This window comes from Heliconius melpomene, chromosome 18 (genome assembly GCF_056956725.1).
Source record: "Heliconius melpomene rosina isolate 202511_hmr_F chromosome 18, ASM5695672v1, whole genome shotgun sequence".
Lineage (NCBI taxonomy): Eukaryota > Metazoa > Arthropoda > Insecta > Lepidoptera > Nymphalidae > Heliconius > Heliconius melpomene.
In genome coordinates, this window is record NC_140406.1 from 5,189,603 (window position 1) to 5,206,035 (window position 16,433).

The window sequence follows — 16,433 nt, forward strand, 5'->3', positions numbered from 1 at the left end:
TTTCTTAATTGTAAGTGTTTTGCAATTAAAGTTTTTCATTATGTAATTGCACCAAAAATAAAGAACACTAACTGCATTAATGTCATCTTCTTGTCAATATATCATCAAATTGTCAAATCGTGTTACGGTGTTTGCACATATACTACGAGGGGTCTTAGTATTTTATTGCCGATGTTTAGTTACTTTTTGATTCATACTTATTTCAAATATTTTTTCTATACCATGTTATGCAGGCGATACCAAAAAAATATAGTGGGTTCATCTTAACAGTTGACTAGAATGGCCGCATCTGCTACAGAGATAGAAGACTTCTTGAGCGGACCTCTTGTTTCGTGGGTGAGTGATCAACCATCCGTGCCCTGAGTACCTGAATTAGGCATAAAATATTAATGCATCATTATGCATCTAGTTAATCGTATTATTTAATTCATTGTTCTTTAAAATATTGTACATTTATGTGAATGTGTGTGTTATTTATAGGTGCACCTTTAAGTTAAAATAGCCATACAACATCGCTTACATTATGTGCACAGCTTTTAACTACGAAAACGAAAGCTTTTTATCAATAATTTGTTAATATATGTGTATCTACTGTTCTATATTCTAAAATATGGTTAAGCTTTACCTATTAACTTAGATATTTTTACTTCCAGACAGTGTTAATGATATTTTTTTAAGATACAAAAATGTCAATTAAGTTTCTAATTTCAAAAGATGAATTTAAGAAAAAAATGTTAAAAGAGACATTGTTATAAACAATACCATAACTTGACCTCTTTTCTTTATATCTTCTCAGACTTGAGTTACATTAATTAGATATTGATCTTTTGTTTTCCTTTTGTAAAATTATACCAAGAAGTTTAAACTTTCACATTTATTATTTATCTTCTATTAATTTTTTTAAGTTTCACTATGTATCTTGCATATAGTAATTTAGGCTGAGTGGACCTAGTGTTAAGCTGCTGTTCACTAAGCACCATCCAATTTTCAAGATATTGCATGATGAGTAGTAGAATCTTGTTACTAGAACAAGGAAATGAAACTTAATCATTCCCCTGAATGGGAATTGAACCCACAACCATCAGGGCTACAAGGACATAACAATAATAATAATACATACTGTGTCACTGAACTACAACAGTCCAATTTAATAGTAAAATTTTCTTATAAATATTAAAAGTACTTTTGTTACATAATATTGGTTTAGATGCTTATTTTAGTATTAATATATTATTAAAAAACATATTATATAATCTTGAGAATACAATAAAAATATTAAAAAATATTCTTCAACAGCTAAAATCATGTCTTCCCGATGCTACAAGTATCAAGGAGTATTCGTCTCTATTCAATGGAGACATCTTGCACCATATCTACCTCCAGATTGATCCAGAACCTTCGTTTCACATAACCAAATTGACTGGTCTTGAAGATCAAGCCCTACTCCTAGGTAGGGTCAAAAACTTTGACGCTATTGTAAAAAATGTGAAAGCTTTGTATGATGAAGAATTAGGAATGACATTATTGGTTGTCCCGGAGTCTATTTGCTTAGGAAAAGCACCAGAATCAAGGGAAGGATTGGAAAATATGAAACTTTTGAGTCTTCTTTTATTAGGAGCAGCAGTACAGTGTCCTAATAAAGAAATATTTATCACAAGAATTAAAGAACTGGATGTTGATTTGCAGCATAATATTGTGGAATGTATAAAACAGGTTTGTTTATATTGTTATTTATTTCTTTAGCTTAACACTGTATCCTTCATATAACAGTCCCTCTGTTATTAAGTAAGAGTTAAGACACTCCATTCTTCACTTTCTGCAAAAGTTTTGAGACAATGTGTTGAGGGTCAGAACTAACACATTTCTTGTAATCAGAGTGAGGAAATGAAAACATAGCTATTGCATTTACATTCACATGTTATGCCTCTGCGCTTATGACAGCCTCCAATTTTATTCTTTTGCTAGCATTCTTATGTTTATTAAAGTGTTTTGGTGTAAAAGTGTTGTTGTCTTTCATTATCTTCAGAAGTCATAGGGGTCTTATCACCAATAGGGGCTCTATAAGAACAGTAACTATCTACTGATATGCAAATTGTATATCCTGTGTAGTTTTTGTAATTTTATGTGTCCATTATGGTGCAGTAGTGACAATGTCTGACTGAAAAGGTGTGGATTTGACCCCCATTCAGGGCAATATTTAAATTATTTATATCTCTTTGCTCTTGTAGACAAAGCACAGCTTTGAGCTCACTCAACACAAAGTGCAAAGTCTTGAAAATTGGATGGTGTGTATGGAATTGATTGTCGTAACACTAAGTTTCCTCTAGCCTGCTATGTGAAAAAAAGTGTAAAGCTATAAAAAAATGAAATTGCAAATTTTATCTTAATGATATATTAAATATAAGCATTCATGAACAGGTTATTCGTTTTTAGTTGAATTATAAGTTAAATATTTAAGATGAACTCATTTCAAGGTTTAATCATTAATTTTACCACAAAAGGAAACAGTTTAGGCAATGTATGCCACAGTCAGACTTAATCTGTTACATAGACCTTGACTTACCTTCATAACAAGTCCATATAAGTGCCATGTCTGTAAATGAATACTAAGCATTTGATTACTCTATGATGATTTGTGATTATAAAAAGTTATTAAATAAACGATTTTGTTATCAATATATCACACCTTTCGTTATTAACATGTTATATAAACATTTTGATATAATCAAATCATCAATATGGAAATTTTGCTCATAAATGTCTGTTAAATGAAATTTTATTGGATCATTTATAGTGTGACATAATACTTTTTTTATTATTGAAGTGAAATTTCTAGATATAGTTTTATTATATTTATGTTATATAAAACTTGTGTTTATGGACTTTAGAAGTGTTATTATTCCTCTAAACTGCATATTCTTTTATTATTTATATATGAATACATATGTTAATCTGATATATATAACTATATATCCATTTCATTCATGCTTTTTCATAATTCAAGGCTTATTCATTTATTAATAATTATTAATTAATGATATTCATTCGGAAGTTACAGAACCTACTACAAAAACATAATTTATTTCCCTAATATTGACCAGAATGGAGATTGGAAGCCAATAGCTTCTAAGTGATTCTATATAAAATCTGAAGGACTTCCAATTCCAAAGCTAAAATTTGGCATAAAAGTTTCTTGGTCAATAAATAATTAAACTTAAGAGACGATTTCTTGAAATTTCTACTACTACGGGAATAGGAAAAAAGACATTTCATATTTTATAGTCCACACAAATGAAGTCGCCGGCTACAACTCTTATAACATAAAACATTTTATGTTTAGGTAACAGACATGCAAACTGTAGTATTAACACCAGACGCAATAGATCTATTTCAATCACCTACAATGTTTAACCATATGAGAAGGTTGGCGAAGGAACGCGATCATTATCTACAAAATTGGGCCACTCTAGTACTTAATGAAGGCTTGTGTGAACACGAAACGGAAAACAAAAATGGCAAAAGCAGATCTACGCAAAGTGTTAATCAGAGTAATGGCGAAAGTCAGCATTTGGCTGTGGAACTAGCGGACTGGAAAGCAAGATTGAGAAAACAGAGGCAGGAACTGTAAGTGTTTTCAATTTTTTAAATCTTTTGAAAAAGGTATTATACGAGATATTAATTCAAAGACGCTTAAATTTGTGTTTTTCATTATTTATTCCTTGCGGGATACGGCGTGAAATAAAAAAAAATTATAAATTGTTTGCAGAGAAGAAAAATCAGAACAATTATCAGAATGCAGGGAAGAGCTCGAACACACGAAACTAGTTCTGGCCAAGTTACGTACAGACAGTCAGGAATGGTTTAACGAAGCTAGGAAAGCAACCGGCTATAGAGATGAAGTTGATGCTTTAAGAGAAAAGGCAGAGAGATGTGACAGGTATTTTTATATATTACATTTAACATGTTAGAACCTTGTGGTGCAGGGCAGGTACACGCAGGTTGTGGGTTCAATTCCCACTAGGATGAATAATTGTTGGATGAAATATTTGTTGTTTTCATTTTGCATTAACGAAGCAAAGCGCGTTGTTGAGTTATACCACTCTACAATAAATGTCTCGAGAATTTGGTGATAGGTGGCGAAAGGAAATATCTTAATGGGGACGGAATGTCTCACCACTAGGTTCCCAGGTTTCCTCTGTCTACCCTACTATGTGTAGGATAAAAAGTAAAGCTAAACAACACTCCAACCCGCGCCTCCTAAATCTAAGACGGTTTTAGTCCAAGCGCTTGTCGCCACACTTTCATGTCGCGCGACTAAGCGACTAAGCGACTGTTATGTTCTATCTTTATTTTTATATCCTATTAAATCCCTCTTTTGAGATTACGTCTCATCTCTTTATCTTAGTAAACTGAAGGCTTTAAACTCTCGAATTAATGTGTCGTATAGTTCTTCTCTGGTATTTCATTATCTTCTCTTCTTATTCATTAATTTCAGATTGGAACAAGAAATTCTACGATATCGCGAACGTTTGGCTGACGCGGAATATTATAAAACGCGCGTGGCAGAATTACGTGAAGATAATAAAGCTTTAATGGAAACAAGGGATGCCTTAGAGGAACAATTGCAGAGAGCCCGAAAAAGGGCAGATCAGTGCTTGTCACTGGAAGCAGCGATGATTAAGTTGAAGAGGGAAGCCAATGACATTGCTCTAGTAAGTTAAAGGTTTTTTTATAACTGATAAAACTCTACAGATGTTTAGACTCTTTTACTCCATATTATTATTCTTATACATTTTAAAATATTAAATATTCACTGTAAGACTAAGGCAATGCCTAAACGATTTTTGATACTATGTATTTAAATTATTTATTACAGTTCTTAAGCTTCTTTACTTTTTTATTTGTATTTATTCAGCGAAAATTACGCATTTGGGCAAATTTAATTGCCCAAATGTATAACCTTCGCAAGCCTGAAAAAGACAATAATATATTGTGTAAGATGTTTTAATTTTAACTTTATAATTAATTTTGTTGGTTTCACGTCACAGGAACGAGATGCAGATCAACAAAAGATTCAAGAACTCATTGAAGAAAACAACCATTTGCAATATATTACTAGATCTGTTTTAAGTGAAAGTAATAATAGCAATTTAGACACTGACAATGAATGCGAAAATACTTTAGAATCTGGCGAAAATAGTTTATCTGAACAATTAACTAGTAATGCTCAAGCTCGAGCATTAAAATTAGAATTAGAAAATAAAAGACTTCTCTCAACTATCGATAGTCTCAGGGAGCAGTCCTTATTGGAAAGTAGCGATAAAGTACTAGAATTAGAAAAAGAAAAGAAACGATTGGCGCTAAAATGTGAACAATTACAAGAAAATTGCAACAGGTTCAAACAACAAAATAGGGAGTTGGAAGATGTCTTTAAAAATGCTTTAGAAGAAAACCGAAAATTGCAAGATTCTTTAGATAACCAAAAAACGTTTATTGATAGACAGTCTATTGATAGAGATTCAGAAAAAAACAAACTGCAAGATTTCGAGAGACATTTAGAATCTTTAACAAAAGATAAACAACGGATTCAAATGTTATGTGATTCCATACAAAGACGGGCTGACGACCTCGAAAAGACACTAGACTCCAGGACTAAGGAGTTAAACGCTGTAAAACCTGAAGCCGAAAAAGTCACTCGCTTTATAATACAAACTGAAGAACTCAAAACAAAACTGACATACAGTGAAAAAGAAACACACAATCTACAAAGAGAAGTGACAAAATTAAGAGAAGCTGTTGAAGAAAAAGATGTAACACTAGACACTATTACAACAGAAATAGAACTTAAAAATAAGGAAATCGAAAGATTAACCAGACAAATAGAAATCAACCAAACATTAAGTGGTCGCCTTCAAGACTTGGAACAAAAAACACAAGAATTGAAATCAAATAAAAAAGTAGATACAGAAACAATACAAACACTTCAAAAAGATCTTATATTAGAAAAGGTAAATTTCGACAAGCTTAGAAATTGTATGGATAAACTGGGAATCAATACATCCGATGTTATATCTAAAGATGTCAGTGTTGAAGAGTTATTAGAAAAAATTATCACTAACATTGATCACGAGACATTAGTTTCAGAAATAGCTGCAAAGGCTAATTTCTTGAAATTGGTTTCGTGTAATTGTAATAATAAAGAAAAACCAGAAACTGATGATAATGTGACAAATCCTCAAATAGAACAATTAACGGCAGATTTGGTTGCTTTGCAAGCGTCTCTAGAAAATAGTCAAGCAGAAAATGCTAAACTTCAGGTCAATGTAGCAACATTAAATTCCCAAAATGGTTCTCTAATTTCACAACAAATGACTCTACAACTTGCTAACAGTCAATTGGCAGCAGAAAAAGAAGAAATAGTCAAACAATTAGAAGTACTAAAAGATAAACAAGATAATCTTTTAAGAGATCAAGTCGCGTTACAAACACTTCATGAGCAACTAAATACAGAGTATGAAATGTTATTAAGCGAAAAAGAACCTGTAAAGGCAGCTATAAGAGACTTAAAACTAGAAAATAGAGAATTAAAAGAAAAATTGACGACATACGAAAAAAAAGTTTCTGATTTTGAATTAGAGCGAGAAAATCTAAAAATTGAATCGCGAAATCTAACGAATCTTCGAGCTGAACATTCCAAACTAAAAGAAGACTTCAGAAATTTGTTCACTGCCAGTGACAGGCTGAAAAACGAATATAGAAATATGCAAGAGGAATATAGAAATATCAGGAGTGAAGTTGCACAATTAAAATTAAGAAACACTGAAATATCAGGGGAAATAAATACTAAAACAGAAGTGATCACCAGCTTAGAGTTAGAAATAAGTAAAACTAACCAACATTGCGAAATGTTAATTCAAATGAATAAAAGTTTGGATGCTGACAGAAGGTCTTTAATGGATCACGTCTCGCAACTACTAACGCAATATCACGAATTATTAGCGCATTCATTAAAGGACAAACAACATTACCACGAAGAAGAAAAAATGTTCGCTGACAGAGTTAACGCTTTATGCCGTCAGAAAGAGAAACTAGAAGAGAAGATTATGGAACATTATAAAAAGCTTGATAATTGTACAACCAAAAGACGTGGTTTTGGTGCATCATTTGTAAAGAGAGTGCGGAAAGCCGGTACCGATTTAATAAACAAAGTCCCTTCAAGGAGTAACAAGAGGATTGAAGATGCTAATCGATCAAAGTCTCAGTTAACTTTGGCAGGATCAGAGTCCGGTGAATCAGATCCTGGGAGTCAGGACTTGGAGAAATTGTCAAAAAATTCTGATCCAGACCAGGGATCATCTAATCCAAGTGTCGAATCGCCAAGACATAGTGACTCAAGTTTTAGTAGACGGTTCGATGATAGCTTGCTTAAGAAATCCGACATAGACATGTCGGGATCGATTCATAGTCTTGACCCAATAAGAATGAATGAGGGTAATTTCGTTAGGAGATTATCTTCGGCCTCTATTCACAGTGGGGGTGGGGATGATGCCCTTATAAGAGCTTCTTTAAGACGTAGACCACATAAAGCTGTACCACCCACTCATAGAAACAGCTTCCAAGGAATAGAAGGCGAAACTAGTTTACCAGCAGGTACAATTTAAATTATCACAATATATCTATTTATATATACAGGGTGTCCCAGGAGTCAACGATAAAACGAAAACAGGTGATAGACCAAGTCGTGACATGCGCCAACTTTTAAAGTTACTTGCAAAAACAGTGTAGTACATTTTTTTTATAGTACGGTCGGTTAAAGTTGGGTGTACTAAATATTTTGAATTTAATGTTTGGCAAAAACGCGGCATTTTATTGAAAACCGATGCAGGTATGTTCCAATCTTAAACTGTAATTCAGAGAAGGGTTACTCATGATTACATAACAGAAAAAAAATGAAAAAAGAGTAATATTTGTAGTCTTAAGACTTGAAAAATCATCACAGGGTGTCGGTTTTTCCGATATTTTTTTAAATCAGTATAATATAAAAAATACATGACACAGATTTTTTTTTATATTTTTCTCATAACTGTCACGACTTGGTCTATCACCTGCTTTCGTTTTATCGTTGACTCCTGGGACACCCTGTATATATATGTACAAATGCTTAATATTTAATTCAGTGCACATCAAGAAACAACGGGACAGTGTCTGCTTATAAGCAGACACTGTAGATTCGATCCCCATTCAGGGAAATGAATTATTTTTATTTACCCACTCAAGCCAAACAAAGCGCGGTACTGGGTTTTGCTAATCAAAACGCAATATCTCTAATTCAGGTAAAAGAATAAAAACGAAGTGCGAACGACTTGACACTTTTCTTTGCATTGTGGGATTATATGTGAACCTAAAAAAGTTTTCATGTATATTTACAAGTCATCAATGACATTCTATGTCAATTGAAATTTGTGTCTAAAACGCTCTGAAATTATGATTATATGCTATGCTTCTTTTACAGTATCGACCCCATCTCCTGTGTTTGGAACAGCCGGTACTCGCAGAACCGTGTACTTGGCTGACGACAACCCAGAAGTCAATATAAACAACAAACCCCAAAGTACTCCGGTTAAAGAAAATCCAACATATTTAGTTTATAATAGAATATCTACAGTGATAGGTGACGGTGCCTGTCAAAACGAAAGACCTATAGAAAACCATAGGCCAATGTCGGAACAATCACGCTCTGTTGATGATAACTTGGAGCGGGAGGAAATGCGGGATAAAAGAGCAAGTAGAAGCGATAAGCCTGAAAATTCAAAGGAAACCGCCATTTGGTATGAATATGGATGTGTTTGAAAGATATTATTTAACATTTAATGTGAAAAAAATTACAGCCCTTTTTGGCCATCCATAAATTACGTTAGATGTTAAAAGGGGTAAAAGGAATGTAAATTTGAAAATGTGTGACTTCACACGTCGTGTACGTAGGAGACATCTTACAAATGTGACAAAGACAGGTGCGAGGTCAAAATGGTCATGCAATTATTTAATATTTGATAGCCCCGTTATTTAATATTTGGATGAGCCTAGTAGCATTTTTGTCCTTTCTAACATTTAAACAAAATTAGTTTACTTAGACAGACACTTTATCAATTTAAAACATATTAATGTATGTATTAATTAAATATCAAACATATTATACATATAATTATGTATTTATATTATAAATATTAATATTATAGAAAATAGGTTGGTTATAGAATGTTCTGGATTGGATAGACTGAAAGGATGCCTTGAACTTTGATTTGAAAGTGGTAACAGTGTGACTGTATCGATATTTTTTATATTGTTAGACATTTTTTAAAATAACACTATAATGTGTTTACTATATGATACCAGTATTAAATCGGCATTTATTTAAGAAAATTCTGGGTATAATATGATGACCTATGATGATTTTTTTTTAAATGATATTACACCAGTGTATGATATTTTATATTTGTAAAACTTACGCCTCTCACTGCAAACGCAATTGGTGGGTTTGGTTTTGAGGGTTCGATTCTCACTCGGGAGATTGAATTATTTTCATTTCCAAGCTCTGATCTGAACATGCAAATTCTCGAAAATTGGGCGGTGTGCGGGGAATAATAGTCTCTTAACCCTATGTTACCTCGATGCTTATTGTGTGTGAGATACAGCGTGAAACAATAAAAAATTGACATTTTTGTTTGAGGCTATATATTGTTGTGATTTTATATTTAAATTGGTTGATATTTTAAAATAATTGGAAGGAAAAATTTTATATAGATTTGTAAATGAAATGATAATAAAAGAGCCCTTGCCAGTGGTCTGTGACACCTTAATAATATTCATATCTTTTTTTTTTTCACTGACATATGTAACAGTTAGTTATACACATTATATAGCTATAATTTTGATGAGATTTTTTTTATGTTAAGGAAATATAAACTTATGCTCGTTATATTAAAGTAACTATTTGTAATTCACAAACAATACGTAGATTGCGTAAACAAAATATCACTGCTGATGTACCTTCAAGTTTATCTTGATGTAACATAATTTTTTAAAATATAATATGTTACTTTAGATATTTAATGACAAAATGCATTTAATATAACACTTGTACACAAATTTAATCACAATTAAAACTAGATACTACAATTTACTAATTAATTCAATTTATATATCCATAGTATAAGTTAAATCACATTTTAGTACAAATGTTCATTGTTGGGTAATATTGAATTATAGCTACAAACAATTGCAATTATTATACATATTGTAATTTTTCTTCCTTAAAACAATTTTTGTTCTTATTTCTTAGTGTATAAACAAAATATTAACTATCAGGCGTAAATAACTTAATAAGTCGACTTGCGTACATACTTTTTTAATCATAATTAGGTCTTTAGTAAGAGTTATTCAGAAAATCATATTTGTTTCGTGCAGTAAAAAAAAAACCTTTCGTAACTTTAAATAAGTTGTAACAAGCATATAAGAATTTACGATTTTGACGTATCGCTTGATGAGAACGAACGCTTGGACGGTTTCAAAGAGGCGAGAGTTCAAATTTCGCTATGTATTTTTTTATACGTATCTAAAAATAAGTATATAAATTTGTATCGATTTAATAATTTAGTCACCTTATAAAAAACAATCCTTATCCTAATTACGATAAAAAATATGTATGCAAATTCACTTGTCAACTTCTTGGTATGAAATTAATATCATATACTTCCATTAAGTCTGCTTTAGAGTTATGTTATTAAGATTATTCTGTGTGAAACTGTTTAACATTTTATAGACTGAATAATAGTAATTCTAGTTATTTGTACTTGATTTTCATTTTAATTGATTATAACAATACTATAATTTAAGCTCGTTCATTATATATGTTGATATTTATTCGTAATCATATTTTACAATAAACACTCATATAAAAAAATATTAATTTTATTATCTAATTTGATTTCGAAATTGTAATGAATATGTGGGTTAAACGTATGTAAGCACCCTGCGTTTGGAGAAGGTACTATGTGGTGCTTTAATAATAAGGCAATTAATGACATTATTGATACGATCATATTTTTTTTAAACCGTTTTTATTTTTGTATTATATTGTGATGTACTTAATAATCGCCTCTCACCGAATTACGTATCTTAGCACACTTCTTTCGAATAAAACATCGAAATATTTATAGTTTTTTATTGTTACCCTCTTATGAAATTTTCAATGGGGATAAATCTCAGAAAGCACGTGGTTTTAATAAACTTTTAATCATAATTTTCTTATAGTTAAATAATTGAGGGCGACATGGCAACAGCTTCTAACTGTAAATGCGACGGTTGTGGGTTCGATTTCCATTCGGGCGAATAAATTATTTTTTATTTCTTGGCTCTGGTAATAAGCCAAAAATTGCGTTAAGATCCGCCACTCAATGAAATGTCTCGAACGACGACTTTTTTCTTCCTTACCTTGGATATACTTAGTTTGACTTTCTTATATGTGAGGACATTCATTAAAGCTTTATTATGTAAGAATATGTTTATTTCAAGAAAATTACATAATACTTCAAGGCAGAAAATTATAATCGTTATAAAAAACAAAATTTAGAACATAGTGTGATTTCAAATTTGGCTTTTTGAAGATTAAGTGCCATCCATATATTAAGTCACATGATTTTAGACTCCCTTGTCTTAGCTTGTCATTTATTTATGGGATCCCCCTACCTAGTGTCACATTACATATTTTACACGTAGAAATGACAAAATCTAAACGCCATAATCAAAAAAACCATACAAAACCAAAAGCGCAATTTCGAAATTATTTCTGTTAAGTCAATGATGATGTCCCATCCCATCTTTGTGATACAATGTCACATTTTATCCACCACCTCCCTCCCCGTTAACGTGTCACCTGAATTATGGATGCCAATGCCAGAACTAAACAGGTCTATAATGGATGGAAGAATAAATCCAATATCCATAGAATTGAAAGTAATGCATTTTTATTAACATATTTTTGAAAAATTAAACTTATTTTTTAAAGAACACTTGAGGTCATAATCACTATTGTAAATTAAATTGGCAGTGTTTATTGTCAGTGTATTTTAGCACTATTTATTTTTTTGTATAATTATACTATACATTTATATGATAAGGAACAACTCACAAAATGTTTGTGGCACACAGTTATGAAAATAATTGAAAAAATATCATATCGTTTACTGAATACATTTTAAATTACAAGAGATCAAACTGAGAGTGATATTTTAATGTATGTGATATAATATATAGTACCTACCTAACTTCTTTTTTAATCATCAACTTAAATATTTTATTTATCTTTAAAGGACCACCTTTACAATATAAAGAAAATATTTAAGTACATATACCAATGTTATTACAATGTTAAGATTATCAATTATAGATTTATTCATGATTATTTTTAATATTTTTAAACTATTATTCCACACTACCACACTAGAAAAATATTTTCTAGAAAACATAAAAAATTTAACATAGCAGGACTCAATCTTGCGTCTCTTCGAAAAGGTCTGGGAAAGTTCCCTGAGGAGAGTTATTATAATTTATAAGTGATGAAAGCACTGGGACAACTTCCAACAAGCGGAGTTTTAGGTCCTCATGTTAAAAATTAATAAATTTTCTGAAAAAAATTCATAATTTTTATAATATATACTGTATATGTTAAGTAACAAAATATTTTGTGGCATGTCAAAGAGATCCATTTAGATTTGGCTCAGTCTTTATTTCCCACTGCAATACTGGGGCTGGCTGCATTGACACTTTGAATGGTACTCCTGATACAACAGCTTTGCGACCAGATTCCACTCTTGGTGGCAAATGGGAAATTATACACTGTAAAATTGAAAAAGCAATATTAATATTTTTTTCTTAATTTTTTTGTAGCACAGAGAACCTAATGCCACAATACTCTTATCTCCATTTCCTGCCTAAATTTAAGATTATGAAGCCTCTGAGTGCCTTTCCAGCGCAAGGACATTCATTGCACTCCTCCAAGTGGAGATTAAGCCCACAAGAACTACATTTACAGTGAACATTGACTCACTGTGCTACAAAGTCCATACTCACAATAATTTAATTTTATTTTTGTTTACTTCAGCTTACCTTTGGTTTAGCAGTTTCAGTAGACATGTATCCAACACACATAGTTTTTGTTGTATGGCCCCAGAGAAGTTCACCTTCTCCAATTTGTGAGTTAAAAGTTAGGGCCAATGTACCTCCTAATCTCTCAGGTATATCCCATAAGAAAGGTGACTCTAAAAAGTTTTCTTTTAAGCATTTGTCTAAGCCAAGTGTAGGAGATGTATTTAGTAGACTTTCAGCTGAGTTTTTAGCTAGTTGTGTTCTAATGAGATGTTCCCCACACCCAGAAGTGCATGCTGCGATAGAAGGTCTTACACTATCTCTACTTGTGACTGCCCAAACACCACTTCCAAATGAAGCTGCTTGACCCACTCGTCCTTCATGCTTTAATGAGACTCCCCCAGAACTAGCGCCAGAAGCAACAACCCCATTTGAATCTACACATAAAGCCCCAACAGTGTCCAATGGACTGAACTTTAAGTCATTTTGTACTGAATATCTTTTTAATTTTCTCTTACAGTGCTTATAGTTTCGGAAGGCACGAGTAGATATCATTTTGTGTTCTTCTACTACTTGCAAGCCCATTCTTTCTGCCCAAGTTTTAGCACCTTGACCTGTAAGTATACAAGGTGGTACCCGCCCTAATGATAGGCTCTCACATTGCTTCATACAAAGCTGTTTTGCTAATGTTATTGGATTCCAAACGTTCGATACGGCCCCACATGCCCCAAAGTGCAAGGTTTGTCCATTCATTATTGATGCATCGCATTCTACTAATCCATCCCAGCTAAGATTTGATCCATATCCAGCATTTGTTAATGGACTGTTTTCTAGTTCTAGAATGTAATATTATCAATAATAAATATATTACTGTACATGAGTAAAATTTTATTTCTTATACTACAAACCTATTATGGCTTTCTCTACAGCATCAACGGCATTGCCTCCTAGTGACAGAGCCTCAGCTGCTTTACGGCATGCTAAATAACATGTTCGCTGATATTCTTTTCTTAAGGTATCACTATGATAACCCGCGCCTAAAATATTAACATGTTAGTCAGGTTTAAATGAACCAAGGTAAAATACAAACAGGTAATTTAACTCACCACAATGAACGGCTACAAATCCATTCATCGTAATGCAGATGAATTATTTATTGTTAGTCTAAATCATATTTTTTATTGAAATATTCCTATTCTAAGATACAAAAATAAAATACAATACAGATCAATATATTTTTTGTTTATGGCTTTTAAAAACAAAACAATAGTATGTCAAGTACACAGAATACATTTACTCAAGTCAAGTATTCCACAGGGCACAGACCAATAATAACATATGTGTTATTAGTAGTAGGTTATATAAAGATTTTCTACTTTTCAATACTTGCTTTAGCTGTGTTCTAAATAAATTAATAAGTTAGATAGTCTAAGTATATATTAAATTTTAAAATTTTATTATAAATATAAACATGTTGTATTATTTAATAGTTTAATAAAATATGAAAGTAAAAATTACTACATTTTATGCGACACGTTATCATATTCATACATACTGTTATATTTAAATTCACTTTAGCCATATGTATTTTCAATTTTGTAATAATTTATTTATTATATATGTTAAAATAAATATATTTTAAATGAATTATATCTTCTTTATATAAAAAATAATAATAGTATACTTTTGGTAGTGATGTAGATTGTAGAATTCCGCCACTCAACAAACAATGCTTCCAGATTCCAGAATATGGCGGAAAGTGGAAGACTGTTCCCCACTTTCCGCCGTATTCTGAAGGCATTGACTTAACACTAGGTTCTCTCTGTCTACCCTGCTGTGAGCGGGATACAGCGTAAAGCTGTTTTTTTTTTATTTTACTTTTAGTAAAATTTTGAATCTTGACTCAAAAAATATAAATTAAATAAACAAATCCTTAAATAAACAAACCAGAGGCCGTTGTGGCACAGCGGTACAATGGTGCGACTGTAACGCGATGGTTGTGGTTTCGATCCCCGCTCGAGAAAGTGAAATATTTATTTACTTTTATATTTTCATTTCTTTGCTCTGGTGTCGAGGCAAAGCGCGGCGTTGAATTCTGCCACTCAACACGCAATGCCTCCAGAACTCGGTAGAAAGTGGGGAACAGAGTGTCTTAACACTAGGTTCCATCTGCCTACGCTGCTGTGTGCAGGATACTTAAAGCTTATTACACTGTTCAAGAATATTTAGAGGATAAATCAGTATGGAATTAATGTCTATTGAATGTCAGGCAGGATAGCTGCCAGCTAATGTAATAGTAAAATATACCATTGACTTTGAAAAGAGTAAATGTTGAATTTCTTGCCGGCTCTTCTCAGCAGAACTGCCTTCCGAACTGGTGGTAGCTTTTTGTTGACATGTATATTCGACGATTCAAAAGTGCTTTTATAGTTTATTTGAATAAAGAATATTTTGAATTTGAATTTACAAACAGTTGATTTTAGTCGTCATTCATTTAATTACTACATCATTGATTGTGATGACTAGATGATAAATAAAACAAAATATAACATATTTCTTTTAACATAATTAATTTATTATTAGATATATTATGTGATTACTAGTATGTGCTTTATTTTATATACATTTTATTTATCATTTCAATAACATTAAACACATTAATTTATAGATTTTCCAGCAGTCATCATAACACCAGCAACAAGTGCTGTTATTGTAAAACCTTGGGCTACAATTCTGAGTCTCATCATTCGCTGTGACAATTGAGTCCTCCCAGTTCGAAAACACCATAAGCCGTAAGAAAGAGCTCCAGCTGTAGCAAGGCATCCTAAAATAAATCAATTTTAATTTATAAGTTATTAAATTATTATATAATATTCTTTAGGTTACAATTACTAGAATATATAAAGATATATAAAATTGACAACTACTTACCTATTGGAACAAAAGGATTTTCACCAAATTTTCTAATAAATTTTTCTTGGGTAGTTTCAACATGATGCACAGGACCCATGTCGCGGCGCAATTGCAACCAGTCAAGATCAGTTGGTTCCTCATTTGCCATTGTTATACGAATAAAAATATAAATTTTCCAATAAAATAATATGAAACTTTATTTTGTTATTATTTTATATAGGTAATAAACTAAGTGTTGAGTTATTTGTTTATCGTAAAAATTCAACCTACCAAACAACAACCAAATCATGAACGATCAGATGGATCAGATTGTAGAACTGTCAGAAACTGCCAATTGTTATCGATTTGTTGATCTCGATGAAATAATATTTAAAAAA

The 16,433-nt window shown here is 31.7% G+C and overlaps 3 protein-coding genes across 3 annotated transcripts; 1 reads left to right on the top strand and 2 right to left on the bottom strand.

Annotated features, from left to right (window-relative positions):
• Nucleotides 1-109: 109 nt before the first annotated feature.
• Girdin (protein girdin) lies at nucleotides 110-11,211 on the top strand. The gene is made up of 7 exons (XM_085202422.1): nucleotides 110-336; nucleotides 1,297-1,713; nucleotides 3,341-3,624; nucleotides 3,767-3,937; nucleotides 4,496-4,712; nucleotides 5,049-7,650; nucleotides 8,513-11,211. The coding sequence occupies exons 1-7, from the start codon at nucleotides 280-282 to the stop codon at nucleotides 8,848-8,850; spliced, it is 4,086 nt and encodes a 1,361-aa protein (XP_085058548.1). The 5' UTR covers nucleotides 110-279; the 3' UTR covers nucleotides 8,851-11,211.
• Nucleotides 11,212-11,541: 330 nt separating this feature from the next.
• Tasp1 (Taspase 1) lies at nucleotides 11,542-14,468 on the bottom strand. The gene is made up of 4 exons (XM_085202423.1): nucleotides 14,250-14,468; nucleotides 14,052-14,180; nucleotides 13,165-13,979; nucleotides 11,542-12,894 (listed from the first exon to the last, which is right to left on the bottom strand). Exons 1-4 carry the CDS (start codon nucleotides 14,275-14,277, stop codon nucleotides 12,751-12,753), a joined length of 1,116 nt encoding a protein of 371 aa, XP_085058549.1. The 5' UTR covers nucleotides 14,278-14,468; the 3' UTR covers nucleotides 11,542-12,750.
• A 1,228-nt stretch (nucleotides 14,469-15,696) lies between these two features.
• On the bottom strand, nucleotides 15,697-16,349 carry LOC146529343 (HIG1 domain family member 2A, mitochondrial). Its single transcript, XM_085202427.1, has 2 exons — nucleotides 16,075-16,349; nucleotides 15,697-15,967 (listed from the first exon to the last, which is right to left on the bottom strand). Exons 1-2 carry the CDS (start codon nucleotides 16,202-16,204, stop codon nucleotides 15,801-15,803), a joined length of 297 nt encoding a protein of 98 aa, XP_085058553.1. The 5' UTR covers nucleotides 16,205-16,349; the 3' UTR covers nucleotides 15,697-15,800.
• Nucleotides 16,350-16,433: the final 84 nt, after the last annotated feature.

Bases quoted from the DNA above. Each gene is read 5' to 3' on its own strand.
- Tasp1 (XM_085202423.1), bottom strand. From the start codon at position 14,277: ATGAATGGATTTGTAGCCGTTCATTGTG. The intron at 13,980-14,051 runs GTTTGTAGTATA...ATTACATTCTAG, and splicing joins TGTAGAGAAAGCCATAATAG to AACTAGAAAACAGTCCATTA. The intron at 12,895-13,164 runs GTAAGCTGAAGT...TCAATTTTACAG, and splicing joins CTGAAACTGCTAAACCAAAG to TGTATAATTTCCCATTTGCC.
- LOC146529343 (XM_085202427.1), bottom strand. From the start codon at position 16,204: ATGGCAAATGAGGAACCAACTGATCTTGACTGGTTGCAATTGCGCCGC. The intron at 15,968-16,074 runs GTAAGTAGTTGT...GATTTATTTTAG, and splicing joins AAATCCTTTTGTTCCAATAG to GATGCCTTGCTACAGCTGGA.
- Girdin (XM_085202422.1), top strand. From the start codon at position 280: ATGGCCGCATCTGCTACAGAGATAGAAGACTTCTTGAGCGGACCTCTT. The intron at 1,714-3,340 runs GTTTGTTTATAT...TTTTATGTTTAG, and splicing joins TTGTGGAATGTATAAAACAG to GTAACAGACATGCAAACTGT. The intron at 7,651-8,512 runs GTACAATTTAAA...CTTCTTTTACAG, and splicing joins CGAAACTAGTTTACCAGCAG to TATCGACCCCATCTCCTGTG.